This window comes from Phoca vitulina, unplaced genomic scaffold (genome assembly GCF_004348235.1).
Source record: "Phoca vitulina isolate PV1807 unplaced genomic scaffold, GSC_HSeal_1.0 scaffold66, whole genome shotgun sequence".
Taxonomy (NCBI): Eukaryota; Metazoa; Chordata; class Mammalia; order Carnivora; family Phocidae; genus Phoca; species Phoca vitulina.
The window spans coordinates 1,077,123-1,097,628 of NW_022589769.1; the positions used below are offsets into that span (position 1 = coordinate 1,077,123).

General features: G+C 45.5%; 1 protein-coding gene across 9 annotated transcripts in view; it reads left to right on the plus strand.

The window, feature by feature from the left end:
• Window positions 1–20,506, plus strand: part of RBFOX1 (RNA binding fox-1 homolog 1) — a 1,177,605-nt gene that overhangs the window by 1,002,279 nt on the left and 154,820 nt on the right. For 8 of the 9 annotated variants that reach the window (XM_032392249.1, XM_032392251.1, XM_032392258.1 and 5 more), the window contains one exon: window positions 7,249–7,491. In XM_032392249.1, the coding sequence (XP_032248140.1) occupies window positions 7,249–7,491 (243 nt within the window). Of the gene's footprint in view, window positions 1–192; window positions 596–7,248; window positions 7,492–20,506 lie in introns of those variants that run through there. The other variant, XM_032392256.1, reaches the window with a different exon arrangement.

The window sequence follows — 20,506 nt, forward strand, 5'->3', positions numbered from 1 at the left end:
CCCATCTCTGTGTCTCGGAGCTCACTCTTCATCCTGCCTCTGTCTCTTCCTCTGCTACCCTTGGCAGCCCCCAACCCTCTTAAAAATATAAAACAAAATAGGATAGTAAGCAAGCTCCCCGGTGGATTTCATAACTTTGCATCCCATATATTTAGTTTAGTAATGAAAAATTCCAGCTCCAGGCGATGCATAGGATAGCATTTCTAATGTTTTTTAAACAGCTATTAATGTAGGCGAGCGCTCGGTGTGTGTATGTGTGTGTGTGTTTTCTGCCTCCTCTATATAATCATCTGCTCAGTGTGCACCCTGAAACTGAGAACAGGAGCCAGAGGAGGGGCGAGCGGTGATTGATGGGCCAGGCCTCGCTGGCGGAAAGAGTCCCATCTGGGGTTGGTTTTGGGAGCAGTCAGATGTTGAGGGGGAGGTCAGCCAGGCGGCCTCAGCTCCCCTCCTTCAACATCCAGCCATCCACACGTTGCACAGAGCACACACCCTCGCTCATAACTGAGGCTTGCTTTGGGCAGATGCTTTGTGGTGTGGGGCTAGAACAGCTGCTAAGTTTATGGAGGAGAAAGGAAGCAGGATGGTGCAGCAGGTATTTTTCCCGATTTTATTTTTCACTCGAAATTGTGATTTGAATGAAGCTGAAGCCTTGCCTTGCGTTAAGTCTCTGTTGCTCTCTGTGATGCGTACTCTGCTCCTTGAATCCTGCCGGAGGGAAAGAGGATTTCAGCTGTGTGTGTGTGTGTGTGTGTGTGTGTGTGTGAGAGAGAGAGAGAGAGAGAGAGAGAGAGAGAGAGCTTTCTGCTTGATGTGTCTAACTGAGCTGGTCTTAGAACCAGCAGGTTAATGGTGTAATTTTGCATTTTCTTCTTTGTCTCAATGCCCCCGGGGGCATGATACAGCTTAGCTCTTTTCAGTCAGGCACTGGAGGCTTTCTCTGAATATGCGCAATTTCTTGCCAGAGAAGTAGAACAGACCACGCTACAAAACTAAAGTAAAACAGTCAGCAAGATGGAAAACTGCAGGAGACCAAGAAGGGAGGCTTTCTTCCAGGAGTCCGTGTTGGGGGGGTGGTCCCCTCTGGGAGTGGCTGCTTTTCTTGGCTGCGTGGACAGATACAATCACTGGTTTATTAGGGCCGAACAGTTCCTGTGCATGTCTTCATTAGAAGGACTGTGTTTAGGCCAGAAGGGGTTTTGTGGGGCAAGAAATGGACAGGGGGCAAATCAATTCCAGAACCAAAAGGGGAAACGATAATTCAAGAACTTTGACTATTAAAGCTGGGGAAACACACACACGTACACAGGAAGAATGCTTCATTATTTTAAAGTCCACCTTGGCAGCTCTGAAAGCAGGTACTTTGCCCTCTCACTAAAAGTCAGGCAGTTACATTGAGAAGAACATCCCCACTTCGCACTCTGCCACGTAAAGACTATGTCTCAGTTGAAATGTGGTTTGCATTAGATTTGGGGCCAAAATATTTTGCAAATCTGATGGGCTGCCACCCTTTGTTCTCGTATTACTTTCCAAAAATGACTTTATTAAACCACTTGGGGCAATGAATTGGGAGAAGGGAGATGTCTGGGGGTTGTGGGTGGGGGGGGGCGGTGGCTCTCATTTTCTCTCTGACTGTCTCCTGAGCCCACCTCCGAGAGAAAATTAAAGGTGCCGGGTATTTCAATGACTGAAGCAATCCTCCCGTGTTTGAAGACTGCCTCTCTGAATGTCTGCATGCAGTCGTGTCGGCACACTATGCTAATAGTCAGATTACAGTGTTTGTCTTAAAATAGCAATAATATCCTGGCTATTTCATGCTTCAGTAAAATATTTAAATTGAAATGGCATTTTTTTTTTTTTTTTTTTTTTTTGCTTTGGTGACTCAAACTTGGTTGCATTTTAATAATCCTCTTGCTCTCAGTAACTAGAGTCCAAGCCACCCATTGGGGTATCTCGGGTAATGATGGGGTCCCACATCATCTTGCTGTTGTTGAGTTGCTGCTCTGATTGAGGCTTGTGGTATGAGGACAGGGAAGTTTCCTCTACATTCCTAATAACTGTTCTCTATTTCAAGTCTCTATCCAGTTCCACAGCAGCAAGCGTGGACAGAAAACCTAAGGTCTTGGCTTTTTTCAAAAAAATATTTTGTGTATTTATCAGCAACCCAGGAAAGTCCGGGCACTGAACATCTGATGTTAGGTTTGCACATCTCTTGCAGCACTTGCTGGATGATGTGGGGGTTCTGTGCAAAGCCGAATCACCCTCCCCACCACCTCAGGACACCCACAAGCACCCTGACTCAGTAGATACCAGAATCTTTGTGATCATCCCATTTATTTAGGGAAAGGTGGGGGCTTGGCATTGGAGTAGAAGAAAGAAGGCAGCTTCTACAAAATGAGGGAATGTCTAGCCAGAATGCTCCGAATAATTTTCATCTGTCACTGTCACCTATGTGGAGTTGGCTTTGGCTTTCAACCTATTCACGTGCCCAAGATCTGCCTTGACCTGGAGTACCAAAGGTGCCCTTAATGCGAATGTATTTTTCCAGAAAACACACTTCAGCCAAGCTAAGAATCCAGGAACACCACTAGGGAGGAAACAAAGACATCTCTGAAGCCATTTGAAGGTAAAAAAGAATTCTGTAGGAAGTACAATGATCTTAATTAAATATTAGCCGTAATTAGCCCAAAGTGCAAATGTTGGGAATATTAATAGGGTCTCTCTGGAACAGCTGTCAGTGTTAATAAGTAACTGTGGGGGGTCCCACTAACATCTGTTTGAGGACTTCAGAGCAGGAGTGCCGTCCAGAGCCTCGTGGACTTGAACGCTACCTGTGGGCTCCTTGGTGACCATGGACACACTCCCTAGAGCTTGGTGCCCTGGGTTTGCCAGAATGGCACAAGGTTTGGGTGGTTTGTCCCCAGTTGGCCCTTGCCTTTCCTAGGACGGCCTCAGAACCTTGTAACGCTAGACGCTGGGCTTGAGATGGCACAAATTTTCTAGGCTGTGGCTTTAACACGCACCAGAGGCTCATCTGGCAAATGGAACACTGGTATTTCTATATCAAGTACACCAGCACCGACTCCCCATAGGGTGTAACACACCACCAGGTGGGTAGCAGGTCCTGAGGCCGTGGTGTATGTATGACCGAGAGAGCTTCGTTTACTTCAAAACGGGAACAAACCTTTGCACCAGGTGATAGTCTTTCAAGGTCAGAGACACCTGGGCATCCATTTGGCTCCTGGCTTCCCTAAGAGCTACTTGTTGCTGTGACGATCATTTCCTAGTTCTGGACTGCAGTCTCCTTCACAGCAAAGGAACATGGGATGAAAGAGGCACCACATGCAAAGCAGGGATCCTAGGTCTCGGCGAGATTAACATTTAGGGCTAGGTAATCCTTTGCGCAATGCACTGTCCCATGCATTGTAGGGTGTTCAGCACCATCCCTGGCCTCTCTCTACTAGATGTGAGCAGCAACCCTTCCCCCTCACTGGGAACAACCAAAAGTGTCTGCACACATTGTCACATGTCCCGGGGAGCAGTCACCCTGTGTAAGAAGTACTGACGCCAAACCCCCAGCACAATGCCTGGTACCTTCTAGGCCTGAGAAGAAAGCATCCCTCAGCGTGCCTTCTGAGCATTAGTAGGAAGAAGAGATCCCTTTCACATGAGCACAGAAGCCTGAGGTCGTCATTGATCTTCCCCTCGGCAGGCAACCGTGCTGAGTCTGAAGCCTGCGTGTGCACATGTGTGCTTATAACGCAGAGGTACAAAGATGGAAAGCACACTCTGAAGAAGACTTCTCCATTGGGCACCATCCTCGGCACCACCCATCCACAACTCTGGCTGAGCTTTCCTCCTTGGTTTAGGGAGAATGCACCCCCCTTTCTCTGTCTTCCGCTTTTACTGCCAACTTTATTTCCTGCCCAAACCTACCATTACTTCCGCAACGGTGGCTTCTTACTTGATGTCCCCATATTTAGTGATAACTTTGCCACCTTGATTTAAAAACTTTTTCCGCAAAGGGCCAATATGGTTAAATAATTTAGATTTTGTGGGTCTCTCACAACGACTCAACTCTGACATTATAGCCCGATGAGCATGGCTGTGTCTCAATAAAACTTTATTTACAAAACAACCAGTGGGCCAGATTTGTCCCATGGATCATTTGCCAACCCCTCTTTTATGCCCCCACCCCACCACCCTATGTCCTGTTGCCAGATTAAGCTTCTCAGAGCCCAGAGTTCATTATTCGAGCATGCATTCACTTAGCAAGTACTGATAAATGCCTACTTCGCAGCTAGCATGCCATGGGACACTGGAAATTGAATGGAGAATGTGACACGGTCCCCAGCCCTGAGGACTCTCCCAGACAAATAAGCAGGCAGTGGCAGCACTAGGAATTATGTGAGATGTGGCCACAAGCTACAGTGGAGCATAAGTGGGCTCAGTGTCAAGGAAGGCTTGCTAGAGGACTTGGCCTGGGACCTGAAAGGACATTCAAGACTAGCCAGACAAGGGAGTAGGGAGGGTTTTCCAAGCAGAGGGGCAGCAAATGGGTAGACTTGATGGGTGTGGAGAGTATGGAGTGACTGTTGGCTTCCTGAGGGCAGGCCTTTCTCCTTCTGATGCAGAGAGAGCTCAGATCCCAACAGAAAGCCCTTGCAGTTTTTTGGGAACCTGTGGGGGAGAGATCACTGTCCCTGAGACTGCTCTGCTATGTGGAAAGGCCTATGTGTCCCCATAAAAGTGTTTTCTGCTAGAGGCAGAGGAGAGGAAAGCTTTTTCTTTGTGTGAGCATCTCTCTGCTGTTGCTTGTGGGATCATTTCATGCTCCCCTATGGGGCCACACCTGGAGTTTTCACTAGCCTGGCTTTCAATTCAAAGAAGCAGCAGGTTGAAGGGCGGGGGGGGGGGGCTGAAACAGACCTTTGGGCAGAAGTAGAATCTGGCACAACGAATTTCCCTTTGGAGGGTTCTCAAGATCCCAAACTTCTCATCAGCCAGAAAGAAGTGGCTCTGCATGGAATTTGCATACAGAGAGCTATGTTCCTTGAGCAGCCCTGTAGAAGAGAAAGGATGCTAGTTGGCTTATAAATGGGAGAGGATGTTTCTGTTCTTATTAGTCCAGACTCTTTTGGTTGTAAGTAACAGAAAATAAAACTATCTTACCCAAAAGGAGGCATTTACTGACTCATGTAACTGAAGCAAACAGTGGTGTTATTAACTACAGGTAAAGCTGGATCCAAGGCTTCACATGATGCTCAGTTGACCTGTTTCTCATTTTCTGGGCTCCGTTTTCCCCTGGGTTGGCTTCTGCTTTAGGTGGGTCCTTTTCAAGTGGCAGTTGTTGGCAGATCTAGGGTGGCATTATTTTTACAGCTGCCAATCCCAGAGGAAGGAGAACTTCTTCCCCAAACTCCAGGAACCTCGCCTCCTTGGCGTTGCTAGAGGTGAACTCACTAACTGGCTTAGATAGATGGGCGTGAACCCATGTCCCTGTGACTGTGACCGTGGAACCCTCTGAATAGCCAGGGTCATGTGACTGTGTCTGGAGGTAAGCTGCGGCAGGGCTCAGCTCCATCTGCACTCTGTGGGCTGAGAGTGGACATGTCCCCTAAAAGGAAACCAGGTGTTATTCTAGACGAAAAGACCGATGCACACGAAGCAGCAGTGATAATGTGGCTTCCCAAGGATGGTCAGGGTTAACTTTCCATGTGCAGGGATCCAACCACAGCGCAGACAGACCCTGCACAGCCCCAAACGCAAGGAAAAGATGTTAGACAGAAAGTAAGCAATGTTTGTGCATTTCTGCTTCCAATGCACAGACATTTGGAGACATTCGTCTGGGGGAGGAAAGGGCATGATGGGAATGTTTTCACTTGTAAAATGTTTTAAACTTATCCTAAGCTTAGTTCTCTTCAAAGTGTCATCTTTAACATTCTAATTAAGGTCCCCTCTAAACAAATGCACAAGCTCTGTGCACAGCTCCAAGAATAAACTTTTTTTTTTTGGGTCCCTTCTCTGTCATAATGTTTTTGCTGCACTCAAGTTGCTTTAGCTGGAGAGGCTCTCGAATGTTGGTGGCGGGGACCGAGGAGATGTGAGCAATTCTGACATTTTTGCCCTGGTATCATTCTATGAGGGCTGAAGTCACATCTAATTGACCATGGACAATGGGAGAGGCAGCTCTTTGGTGTGCTTAATTGCTACGCTTCTCTCTCTCTCTCTCTGACTGATCTCTTTTCATGATCTCATGAGATCATGAAAAATTTGGGCCTCTGGGTTACAGTTTCTGGTGCAGTGTGCACGTGTGAGCATGCCTGTGTGCGTGCGTGTGTGTGTATAGGGTAGTAGAGTTATGAGGGTCTGGGTCGGGGTAGAGAGAGATAGATGTTTCCTGAAATGGAATCATTTGAATTCAGGGTTTTTTTTATTCTTTTGACTTGACTGTAATGATCACGCTGCATGTTTTGCCTAGATTGGAAGGGTGAATTGTTATATAATACTCTGTGCTTATAAAAAATAAGGCGGGGCGGGGGGAGGCATTGACTAATGAGGTTAAGTCCAGCATTTTGTAAAGATACTTAAAATGGTGAACACAGTATCACACAGTGCCATCTTTGTCCAGATTAGGTCTTGAATGTCCATTGGCTGCTTCATATTGGCGCTCGGAACATCACACACACACACACACACACACACTGTGACCATTAAAAGGACTTCCCCCATCCCATTATGTGAGCCAAGTCACATAAAACTTTGATTAAATTCAAATGCTTAGATGAATTGTCTCTGCTCTCAAGAACACACACGTTCAATTTAATCTCTCTTGGCATTTTAAGTACCAAATCAAGGCTCTGCTGTCGCTGGAGACAACTATATGCTCACATGTTCCAAAATGGGAACGAAATAAGGAGGATCTGCCAGAAAAATCTAATTGGGCAGAGCACAGAACCTCCGTCTTTGGCTATGGGGCTGGAGGGTATGGGGGAAGTGACTGCATCTTGCTGAGCCTCGATTTCTGCATCTGCGCAATGGGGTTATGTCTGTATACATGCTGAGCACTGTTTCCTTATCGAGTCTGGGGAAGACGAAGTGGGATGCGTTCATCTCGGGCTCTTGGCATAGTGCTGGCCCCTGCAGAGTGTTGGGGGGAGCACTAGTCCTTGGGCCCCAGGGAAGGGGTCTGCCTGGTGCCCTCTCACGGTGTTCTCACCCTCTCTCCCCCTTTCTGATTTTTTTTAGGGTAATCAGGAAGCAGCAGCTGCCCCGGACACAATGGCTCAGCCTTACGCTTCGGCCCAGTTTGCTCCCCCTCAGAACGGCATCCCCGCGGAATACACGGCCCCTCATCCCCACCCCGCGCCAGAGTACACGGGCCAGACGACCGTCCCCGAGCACACGTTAAACCTGTACCCTCCCGCCCAGACGCACTCGGAGCAGAGCGCAGCGGACACCAGCGCGCAGACCGTGTCGGGCACCGCCACAGTAAGTGGGCGGGCGTCCTGGTAGGCGGGTGGGTGGGGGTGACGACGCGGCGCCCGCCACCCGCCGGGGGCTACCACAGCGGAGCAGTCCCTGAGGCCGGCCCTCTCGCAGCGGCTCGCAAAGCTCCCCTGTCTAGAGGCCTCCTCTCGTATTACTTACTTAAATCAACACATTTTTCCTTAACTGCCTTTATTCGTAAGGGAAACCTTCATCTAATTTCTGTTCCTATTGCATTGCCTTTTCTGGAATGATGTCCCCTCGGTAGAATCATACACTATGTAACTTTAACAGCTTTATGGAGATATAATTTGTATACCAGAAATTCGCCTATTTTTGGTGTACAATTCACTGATTTCTAATATATTTGCAGACTTGTGCAACCAGTGGCACGATCTAATTTTGGAATATTTCCACCACCCAGAAAGAAACCTCATGCCCCTTTGCAGCTTCTCCCCATCCCAGCCCCTGTCTTCTTCAGCTTCTTCAGCCTCCTTCAGGCCTTTGCAATTTACCTGTGTTGTTCTGTGTCTTGTGTGAGCCACAGGGCAGGGGAGGCCTGGGCTGCAAAGGGGCAGCACCAGAGAATTTTGCAGGGTCATGGAATGTTCCGTATTTTGATGGTGGCTGTTTACTTTATGCACCAAAAAAAGTACATCTTTTTGCATGTGAATGCATTCAGTGGATTAAAAACAAGCAAACAAACAAAAAAGAAACATTTTATCACCACCATAAATTAAAAATTAGCATTGTTGGCTATTAATCAAAGATAAGCCTAAACAAAAATAATTATTAAAATTAAACACTTGTTCGTTTGTGCGTGACCTAAAATAACCGCAAGATGTATATGTTCATTTGAGAAACCTTGTTCTGTGGGATTCTTTAGAAGCCTGGGCACGCCAAACCGCTAGGGTAGAACATTTCGTAGGTAGAAGGCAACTGTGCCTCTTTCTCCTGCCTCCAGACCTCTGGAAAACCAGTATTTGTGAGGAAATTTCTTGGTTTGCAGCAGGAGATTATTTTTTGGCCCTCAAAGTAACCATTTACTACTTTGCTACCTGGTACTTCATTTTGAGGTCAGATACAGAGATTTTTGAAAAATAGTATACATTCTAACATGGTCTATTGCCTGTCTCCCCTTTTTTATTGTGGTAAAATATGTGTATGACATGGAATTTACCATTTTAACTATTTTTATACATATAATTCAGTGGGATTGAGAACATTCACAGTTCAGTGCAACCATCACCATATCTAGTTCCAGAACATTTTCATCACCCCAGAAGGAGACCCCATACCCGTTACAGACACACTCCTCCCCATTCCTACAAATGTGCTTTCTGTCTGTATGGATTGGCCCATTCTAGATATTTCATAAAAACAGAATTATACAATATATGACCTTTTGGTTCTGGCTTTTTTCACTTAGTAGAATGTTTTCAGGGTTTATCCACACTGTAGCATGTATCAGTACTTTGTTCCTTTTTATGACTGAATACTATTCCATTGTATGGTTATGCCACTTGTTTGTCTATTCACTGATGAGCATTTGAGTTGTTTTCATCTTTGGGTTTTTGTGAACAGTGCTATTTCCTGTTTCTATCTGGCTGTTCAGACTTAGCAATGAGTTTATTAAATGGGTTTGCTGGTCTAGCAGGTGTCTATTATCAGCTGTGTTAACTACCAGCTTGGTGTTTATTTGGTTTTGGTTATTTTACGACAGTCAATGTCAGTAGGGCTTTAGAAGGTTATTTTAGGACTGAAAAAGACATGTAATAATGTCCAATCAGACATTATCTATTAAGCCTCAATATGTGCCTACTATATTAACCTGCTGTGGAAGATCCATTGTTCATGCATATTTTTAAGCCTCTACTGTGGCTAGGACTCATACTAGGTGATGTGGCTGAACCGAGCGGAAATGATCCTTTCCCTCTTATAACTTAGTGTGAGAGTCATAGAGTGAGCATGTGTCAATCAAACAGCTGTATAAACACAAACTGTGATAGGTGCTCTTAAGGAAAAGACAGGTGCCATGGAGGATTAAGAAGAGCAGGGGTACTGCATGCAGATGAGTAGTCTGAGACTCTTTCTTGAAGAAGATGATATTTAAGATGAGAAGATAAACTTTCCAGGCAGAAGGAATACCAAGGTCAAGGTCCCAAGGTTGAAAAGATCTTGACTTGTTCAAAAAACTAGAAAGAGGCCAGTATGTCCAGGGCATGTGAAGAAGGTCCAGGGGTACGGTGGGAAAGGATGAAATGGGAACAGTCACCAGGGATCATATCCCATGGGCCTGGTGGGTTTGATAAGTGGATGGAATTCCACATTAGGAGCAATAGGAATCCATTGAAAAAGTTTAAGCCAGAAGAGTTAGAAAGGGAAATCTTAAAAGGAAAGGTTATCGGTGCATACCTAAAAGGAGATCTGAATCCATTCGAAAAGTTGTGATGCTCAACATCCTTCTCTCACAAAAAGAACTCTTTAGAGATCAACACAAATTTAAACAGGTGTTGTGTGTCCACAGAGCCTCAGGCACTGCAGTGCCATGAAATGGTGAGCACACATGCTCTCTTTCCTTAGAGAGATTTTTGGTCTGCTAAAGAATATAGGATATGTGTTCTATTATGATTGTAATGTGATAAGCTCTAGAGCATGGATTTTTAAGGCTTTAATGTGTTTCGATGATGGAAGAAACACTTGCTAAGGGATGTGCCTCAACACCATGGTTGAGGGGATATACATTTCATAGTCTTCTGGTTGCTGTTAGTAACAGAAAATTCAGGAGGAAATGCATTGGCTTAATACAACAAAAAGTCTCAAAGGACGGCTGACTTTAGACACAACTTGGTGGTTGGCATACATGTGTTAGGTTCCAACAAGATCCACCTGTGGCTCTTCTTCCTCTTGCTCACCTTTATTCTCTAGTTTTGTATGATGGTCCCTGAAAGTTCAGGCTCCTGATATCATACCAGATTCCTAGGGAAAGACTCTTGGATTAATCCATGCAGACAAGCCCTGGGAACCACTCTCTTTCCCTGGTTTGCATTGTATTCTATCTGTTCAGTGGCTGAAGCTGAGAATGGGTGCCTCAGCCCTGGAGCCACTGAGGAGCCCCATATCCAAATATAGAGACCAAGCATGGGTCCGCCAGAGTCAATGATAAGGTGCTTAGGATCTTCTTACTAACGGTATTAAACAGATAGAAACTGGTCAGAACTAAGGGTGAGCCATTTGTATGGAGAAGCTTGAACAGATACATTTGCCAAGCATCAGGAATGGAGAGAAGTACAGGCAGATCATTGAAAAACTCACAGGTGGCAAGGTTTGGAAGGCAAGGAGCTACTGAGATGAATGGGGTCTCCAGACTGGAGGTTGAACCAGAAGAGTGTTGTCAGGGCTGCCTGGCAGGTGTGAACTCAGAAGACATTATTGAAGCTGGCATCACTGGAGACAGGGAGAAAGCAGTGCACTAGAGTGCTGAGGAGAGATACCAGGGGGCCAGGACTTGAGAAGTAAATGGGAATGGTTGGGGTTAGAGTGCACTACCCATCATGAGCACTTGCAGTCAAGAGAAAGAAAAGATAGCAATTGAGGAGCATGAGAGTTCAGAGGAAGCAGTTTGTACAAGAGTAGATTTCAGTTCCTATTTTATGCCAAGGAGAAGGCACCTGTGGGGGCAGGTGGAGGGACCGAGAACAGGAGGTAGGGAATGATGACTCAGGAGAGAAGGTGACCAAGGGTGTACACATACAGCAGGTAGTCTAGGAAAGGGGAGGAAATACTTTATTTTTTTACAGCTTTATTAATATATAATTGACACACAATAACCGGTGTGTATTTAGAGCATGCAATTTGATAAGTGATGACATATGTACATATGGTGTAACCAACATTTCCATCACCCCAAAGCTTTCTCCTACCTCTCTACAATCTTTCCTCCTGCCCTCTACCTCATTCCCCAGAGGGACCCACAGATCTGCTTCTTTCACTATAGCTTAGTTTTTAGTTTCTAGAAGTTTAGAACAAGAAAGTCAAACATTATGTACTCTTTTTGCCTGGCTTCTTTCACTCAGCATCATTGCTTTTAGATTCCTCTGACTTGTTAGATCGGTAGCTCACTGCTTTTCATTGCCAAGTAGCAAGCCATTTTGTGGATGCCCCACAATTTGTTGATCCATTTGCTCGTTGATGGGTATTTTGGTTGTTTTCAGCTTTGGGTCACTACAAATAAGGCTCCTATGAAATTTGGGGAACATTTCAGGTTTGAAATAGAAGAGAAATGTCTTGGTCCATTTGGGCTGCTGTAATAAAATCCCACAGACTGGCTTATAAAGATCAGAAATTTGTTGCGCACAGATCTGGAGGCTGTAAGTCCAAGATCAAGGTGCCATTGTGGTCGAGTGAGGTACCCTTCCTGGTTCCTAGCCGAGCTTTCTCACTGTGTCCTCACATAGCAGAAGAGGTAAGGGAGCTCTCTGGATCTCTTTTATAAGAACACTAATCCCATTCATGAGGACTCCCCCTCATGACCTGATCAACTCCTAAAGCCTCCTAAACACCTCCTAACACCAACCCTGGGGCTTTAGGATTCCAACATGTGAATGGGGGGGAGGCACGAATATTCAGACCACAGCAGGAAGAGTGGATGTGTGTGGAAATCGAGAAATCTCCAAGTCAGGAAATACTGTGAGGAGCTCCTTCTCTGTTGCCTTCCTGTTCTCAGGGATGAAGTCACCATCATCAGCTGACAGAGAGAAGCAGAGGAATTTGGGAGCAATAGAATGATTCCTGAATTTGGACAAACATGCTAAGAATCTGGTTCAGATGATTCCTAGGGTGTCTGAGGGGCAATGGGCACCTCTCTGAGCTGGGAGAGTGTGAATTTGTGGAGGGTTGGTTAGCCGGCCCCTTTGTCTTCTCCAGCAACATTTGGGTAAGACATGCTGTCCCTGGGAGTTTCAAAGCAAGGGGAACCATTCTAAACTGAAGGAGGGGGTTACCTGGCCTCAGGAAGGGGCAGAAACATAAAAGAGGCCATCTTGTTTTCTACTACACATGATTCCATGCATATGCTTTTCTCTCTTGGCCAAGACAGAAGGTGCTTCTGCTGTCCATGACATACTTCTCAGTTGTACTTTACTGACTCAACCGAGCAGAACATGGTCTGTGACAAGTGTGCTTCAAAATGTCTCTGCATCCTCACGCATTTACTGAGTGTACCTTCCCTCCACTCCAGGTTCTGTGTTAACCTGAGGAAGGAATTTAACCCCGAGTGGGTCAGACCCATGTTCTCCTAACCCTGGAGTCCATGGCCCTGTATTTGCATGCCTATGTTATTCTCCACAGGGTCGTATTGTGCCTGGAGTTACCCTAACTGTCCTTGTGCATGGTTCTTAATGCCAGTCTGAGGGCACTGTCGAGGACATCATTTCTTTGAGAAACCAAGTAGTTTTGGGTATGAGAAAACATCCATCCATCTGGTAGGCTCCAAGAACATCTAATATATGCACATGATTTAACACAAAATACAAAATCTGTAAAAGGGAAACGGGATGCACCCAGAGCTCCCAACCAGAACTGAGCAAAGTACAGACAGAAAAGACCTACCAGGTCATCCCCTCCATTCCCCAAGGGCTGAGAGGAGTCCCTGCAGGACATGTTTCTGCTGGGTGTCTATTCAAGGTAGGCCTCCAAACACATCGTGGATCGCCGTGTTGACAGAACCAATGCTCTGTTATCTTAGCTACCGCTCCTGACAAGGTATTTTACTCTTGACATATTATAATTAGAGATTTGCAAGTAGTGAATTCTCCATGTATCTCCAATAGCAACTTAACTTCTATTTTTAACACCTCTGCAGTCTGTGTAAAGTCTCCCACCAGCTCTGGGATCTGATGGGAGAAAGAACGTGGGTCCTAGGGCGAGGTCCTCGAGCTCTGGACTCTGTTGACAGGGACAGGAGCTGCTTGAGGAGCCAAGTCCCTGACCTTCAGCTGCTTCCAACTACAGCGTCAACTGGGTCTCCAGATTTCCTTAATACCTTTAAGAAGTGAAGACATTGGTTGGTGATGACTTCCTGTTCTCATCCCCTTTAAAGACTGGCTCTGCTTTTGAAGCTGGGTGTGTAGCTGAGGTGTGGGGAAAACTCAGTGCATTCCCTTTTGTCTGTTAGCTGCTGCTGTTGTTGATATTAATATTATATTAAACTTTTAAATTAGTTTTAATTATTAAATTATAAATTACATTATTATTATATTAAAGCAACTCAAGTTTGTGGTTAAAAAAGCCACACTTTAGAAAAGGGTATACAATGAAAACCAAAGTTTCTTAGTGCCCACAAGCCTAGTTCTTCGTCTCCTTGCAAGAAATAACAGTTACCAATTCCTTTTCTTTCCTTCCAGAAATGTCTTGTGCCAGTGGGAGCATATGCCTGTGTCTTGGTCCATTCGGGCTGCTATAACGAAAATACTACAAACTGGGTGGCTTATAAACAGCAGATGTTCATTTCTCACGGTTGTGGGGCTGACAAGTCTGAGACCATGGCGCTGGCGGTGGCCATGTCTGGTGAGGGTGCACTTCCCACTGTGTCCTCACGTGGTGGGAGGGGACGAGGGGCTCTCTGGAGCTTCTTTATGAGGCATCCACCCTTATGACCTGATCCCCTCCCAAATGCCCCATCTCCCAATATCATCACCTTGGGGGGGATAGGATTTCTACCTGTGAATTTTGGGGGACACAAACATTCAGTCTATAGCAGGCTTGCTGGTCTACTTCTCTCTCTATGTGTGTCTATCTCTATCTCTCTGTCTCTGTCTCTCTCAATCTCTCTTCTGTCTTTCTGTCTCTAAATCAAATCTCTACCTCTCTAATTCCTCTTTCCAAAAGAACAGAATTAAGATAGTTTGAGAGTTGTCTGCCATCTGGGAAGAGGGAAGGGAAGGTGTGCTGCTGTTGACTGAGGCCTGCTATGGTCCACAGACCATGATGGATGCTGTGCACACCTCATCTCGTTTTGCCTCCACACCAAACCCTTTAAATGATACCCATACTCCCATTTTACATTGGGGAAACAGAGGCACCAAGAGGCTAAGGACGCTGTGAGTTTGGGAGAGTTGTGAGTGGCAGAGTGGAGAGCCTTGCCCAGGTCTGTCTCATGTCAAAGTCTGGCTCTTTCCTCAATCTCCGGGGTATTCCCTACAAGGGCTCCCAGCTGGCAGCATAGGTGACCAGTGCCCGAGGCCAGGGCGAACAATCTAGAATTCTTCTGGTTTCTTTAGCCCTGCTCTCCGGTTTAGAGTAGCAGGTCAGTGAAGAACCTGGACTCCAGATTTGTTGGGATCAGACCTTCTGCTTCACCATTTGGGCTGGAGCATTTGACCTCTCTGCTCTTATCATCCCTCATGTTCCCTCCCTCCTCTGAGGTTCTGCCCTTCTCCAAACCCCCTTCCTCTTCCCTTCTAAATACCCCTCAGAGCTGCGTCGGAGAACACCAGAGAGTTCTTCTGCCTGGTGGAGGACTTTGGCCTCACCTGCTCACATTCAAAGTTTGGCGAAATCATTGAGCCTGTCTAAAAATAGGCTGAGTAGCCACGTCAAAACAGGAAACGGGGAATAGCAATCTCAAAAATGATAGTCTTTGCTCAGTGAGTGTCAGACTATGTCCTAAGCACTTTTCATGCACAATTTCAAGTTATCTTGACTTTCTACCACCCCCCTCAAAAAAGTATATATGAAGCATTATCATCCCCATATGAAGCATTATATAAGGAACCATGGCAAGGGACTTCCTGAAGTTCACTGTAGCTAATAGGGAGGAGCTAGAGCTCCAAACCAGGTGTGTCAGACTCAAGACCAAAAGTCCTAATGAGGGCTTGAAGCCCAGAAGGCATCCCCAGGCACACCTAGGCACTCAAGCCAGGCTCTTCTCCATGTAAATTGTACGGAATGCTTTGCCTGGGAATCACCCATCCCACCCTGGGGAGGGCCCCAGCAGACCCAAGCATGTGCAATATTACAGGCTTAGCGTGTGCTCTTATTTGAGACCTGTGCCTTGAGCAAACTCCAATAACACGTTTCAGTGGCTTCACAATTGTCTTTTCAGATGACAGCGTGGCTGAGCTGTTTTGTCCACACCAGTTCTATTTGCCTAAGGTTCACATTTACCTTAAGGACACAGGAACGGCCTCTTGTTCCCTCATGAGGCCAAGTATTATGCTTCTGCCTCCTGGATAACTTTAAAATAAATGGCCCATGGCTTTCAGGATAAATTAAAGGCCTTCATTCCCCAATACCAGGGCCATTTTACCATTCTAAAGCCCCTGTTCACCAGTTCCCAGTCCTGATAGGCCAAAAGGCATGATTAATCCCACCTTAGGATAACTCTGAGAGGGGCGGCCTGGCTGGGAGCATCAGACCCATGTGTGTAATGTCCTGTTACAGCACTAGGGTTATGGCCTCGGAATCCAGTGGAAGTGAAGGTTCTCATGACAGGTCAGAGATAAATACCATTCAGTATTGTCAAGAGCATCAGAGAAGAATCAAGTGAAGAGCCTGAAGTTCCCACTCCATTTCTGACGTGGAGTGGGACCGTTGGCGTGTGACATAACCTCTCTGAGCCTCACTTGCTGCCTCCGTGTATGTGAGGCTTAGAGCAGCAGTGACGTCCTGAGGAGATAATGCTGAGGCAGGGCTTCACAGTGACGGGCACACGGTAGATGCTCTACCATAAGAACCTTTCCAATTATGAGAAAAAAATCGCATCATTCCTAATGGGAAATCAGAGTGTTCTCTTCTGTCCTGAATTTTTCATTCTCAAAATTCTTCAGGAGAATAAATTCATCCTAAGAATTGCGTAACTTTCTGTGTTAAGAGTCAAACCAAGACTCAAAAATCCCCACATTTATTTTACAAGTAATTCTTACATTTAATGATTTTGATACGAATAGCTTCCAACCACTCGTGTCTGAGTCCGACTGATGGGTGGCAGCTAGTCATTGACCTAATTACGTCCAGGCCATGCGCACATGAGGCTAAGATTTATTAGGGAAATATGCAATTGATGTTCTGTTCGTAGGGCTCAAAGCCACCTTGCTTTTGCTAAATGAGGAAAGATCAGACATACTCTGGGAGTACATTGGTGTTTCCTTCAGGGGACTTGATTGTCGTGTTTGAGTCGCAGGTCTACTAGGCACTTGAAATGTTTCACCTTGGCTTTCTCTCCATCTGGTGTTTTGTGCTTATTCACACCCATATTCATTGTCATTAATTTTACACTCTTGGGATGACTAAGCAGTCTCTACCCTTGATGAAGATGTTAGTCTTTGAGCAAGTATCAGCACATGGTGTAGTTCTAAAGAGTTGGGTTAATGATTGGATAATCTGAAGATGAAGTGGGCTGTCTGTGAGCTGTACAAGCGGCTGGTCTAGGTGTTTGAAAAACCTAATTGCCTTTGCATGGCTCATAGCCCCATTAGGTGGTTTTGTTGCTTTTGCTTGTTTTTTTGTTTGTTTTTAAATGAACTTAGGAAGCAGGAACTCATCTGTTTTGTGCGCAGTATTTGAATCACTCATCAGCCAACCATAGCTCATGCTCTTAATTGGTGGCCATATATTCTACAAGTTTATAGTGAGTTCATAGGAATTCTGTGCTCTATTTGGATCCTTGGCTGGAGAAAGTAGTTGGCTATGCTCTGTTAACTGAGGGTTCCTGGGTGCTTTGGCCAGACCCTTGGCATGTTAGAGCCAGAGGAAACCGAAGAGTCCACCTGGTGCATCTTCTCACTGTACAGATAGGAGATCATACAAGTTAAGGGCTGAAACTCAAATGCTTTCAGGTCCAGGCAAGTAACATACATGTTTGAGAGAGATCAGTTTATGATGGAGACATAGGTAAAAGAAATCATTAATCTTCTCCATTAACGTAGGAAAGATAAAACCATAGGCAAGGTGCTATGTGACCCCTTGGTAGTGACACTGTTGTAGTCTAGAAGACACATGGACCATCCAAAGGGGTGCCCCCATCCGCCCATCCAATCACTGCCATATTGGATCGCTGACCCAGCATTATAGTATCATTTGATGTTTTTTTTTAAATAAGCAGCTATTTGGATTTTTATGTGTTCTCTTGGTCACTCCTGTTTCATCATTTTTGTTATCTGCCCAGCCTCTGAAGATATGAGTTTATAACCCCTGACTTAGTCTTGGAATCTTAATTTATTTTTTTTAAACAAGAGGCAAAGTTATGAGCTTTAATCCTTCATTACAGGTGTATAAAAAAGACAACTTGAATGCTTCTGCATGACAGTGCAGAGAATCATAGAAGGTTACAGCTTGAAATGACCATCCCGTCTGCCTGCTTCATTTATGAATGACACCAAGGCTCTGAGAGGGAAAGTGACCTGCCTGAGTTACACAGTGAATATCACAACAGGGATGTCCCAAAAGAAAATTTCCACTGTAACAGTTCCCCCACTATGGATTCTACTGGCTGTGACCGTCCTTTTTCCCTTCCATCTCCTGGATTCTGTAGTAGTTTTCAAAATCCACTTACTTGGGGTTATCTCTGCATTGAAATGGATAAAACCTGGTATCTTTAGGAGCAGTTCAGACTATGACTTGGGGCTCCATTTCTCTTTGACATCTTACTTTGGTTCCTAGCCAGAGGTTGCAGAGCCTTACTCACACCTTAGAAAGCTTCCAGACTTCTAAAAAGAGTCCTTATTTCCCTCCTTCTCTCCTGCTGATCCTGTTGGTTAGGTTGAAGAGGCTGTGCTCATTCAGTGGTGTTATGTATTCCAACCAGCTCTAGTCTGAATCGCTTCTGAGTCAAAACACTCTAACTAGGGGGTCTGGGTTTCTGCCTTTGCATCCCTGGAAAGGAGAGAGGCTGTCGGATTGTCAAATTATAACCTTTTATGTACAGCTGCATCCAAGTTACCGCACAAGCTCCCTGAGGGGCAGAAGCTCCAAGGCTGGGCTCTGCCCTCCATAGAAGACCAAACAAAGCCTTTGAGGCAGGTGAGCCTGGTAGGTGAGCCAAGCAGAATGGAGAGCCCTAGGGGCTCTTCAACTCCTGGACTTTGGAGAGAAGGTCACTACAACCTGGACAATAAGCCATCCCTCTTGCATCAGGAATGTATCAGGCTCAAGGACTTGATTTTTATGTGATCTCGATGTCCTTGGGACAAAGCTACATGGGCAAATTTGTTCTTCGATAGACCAAGGTTTGTAGCCTGTACAGACCTAAGCAAACCAGGCCATTGGGACCAAGATGATTTGAAACCTTAACAGTTGCAGACTTGTTTTGGAAGTAAAAAAGGCAGTTTTTTTCCTTTAAAAAAATTAATAGAGTGAGTTACAAATAATACAATTCAAAAAGTTTGGGTTACCCTGGTCTTTTAAAAGTGAAAAATATAAATGTGCATCCTAATTGGTAGAAAAACAAATGGAAATTTCTTGGGCTAAAAAGAATTAAAAAAAAAAGAGGCAGCTGTCATTTATTAATAACGTATGAGGAACAGTAACTAGCATTTAGTGAGCACATACTAGATGCCTAGTGCAGTGATGCTACAAACTTTATGTGCATGACCTGAGTGAATCTTACAGCATCCAGAGGAGGCGGGGACCATAACTGACCCCTTGTTACCTAAGTGAGAGAACCAGAGCATAGAGAAATCAAGGAGACTGCCCAAGGTCACATCACAGAGCCAATAGGGCAGAGCAGGGATTTAGAGGCAGCTAATCCGACTCCAGAATCCACTCTATCAATCATTCACTCCAAGAGCCAAGCACTACATGGCACATTTTCTTCACATTCCATAGCCCATCGAGGGATGGATGTGACGATACCAGAATTATAGATGAGGAAATAGAAGCACAGATGTTAAGTCACTTGCCCCAGGGCCATATAGCTAATAAAGGGAGGAATGTAAATGCAAGCAGAGGTCTGGCAGATTCCTAAACCCACAGTGTGTGACTTCCCCATCAGAAGTAGTTTATTTTACCTAAATGACATTCTCTGCTATTTTAATCATGATATCATAGCAGACAAATATGTTAATAATCTTTGTCCCCATAATTCTGTGTTTAGCTGAAAACTGCCTCAATTTACACACACACACACACACACACACACACACACACACACACACTGTTTCTGTCTGATCCCTCTCCTCCCATCCCCCAAACACCCCAGACCCCCAGGGCATCCAGTGGCCCCATGGAGTGAAAAGGGCCTCAAACCTTTTGGCAAGCTGACTAAGGAAGCCTGGATCTCCCAGAGAAACTTGCTACAAGGAAATCGCTAATTATAACCCAAATTGTATTTGACTTCTGCATCTTTGCTTCACATTGTAACACTGCAATTTAAAGAGATTGTTCCGTGGCCTTTTTTAGGGGAAGAAATTAACTACCGTTTTCTTACTAAGAAAAGCAGTGGTGACAGCAGTACAGGAATGACAGGAGGTGGGCCCATCCTGCCTTCCCTCTACCCAGATTGCACGTGGGAGCCGGGTTAGCAATTATGCAAGGAATTGCCTGGGGTTCCAGGCACTGTCTCTGGGTGACACCCATCTGGCCTCACCAAAGGGAAAGAGAAGATGAGGATGGGGCAGGCTTGAGAACAAGAGTCTCTTTGACTCCAGGAGTGGAAGTTTGGAGGCAGAAGGCAAGCAAGGTGCATTAGTCCTTGGATTTGGGGGTCTTCTCCTGTTTGAGCCACTGGCACTCTTGACAAAGACTAGAGGGGACCTGGTCAGAGGTTGAAAAGGAGAGTTGCAAGCATTGCCTGGATTTCAGAGCCTTGGCTGTCTTTCTGTCTGATCCAGCTGTCCATGGGATGCAAAGCCCCTTGCCAGCACCCCGTTTTCCCTCTTCTCTCCAGCCTTCCCCAGGCCTTTAGTATCAGTGTTAAGCCAGGTCAAAAGTTGGCAAACTATGACCAGTGGGTCAATACTGGCCCACTGCCTGTTTTTGTCAATAAAGTTTTATTGGAACACAGTTGCACCAATTCATTCAT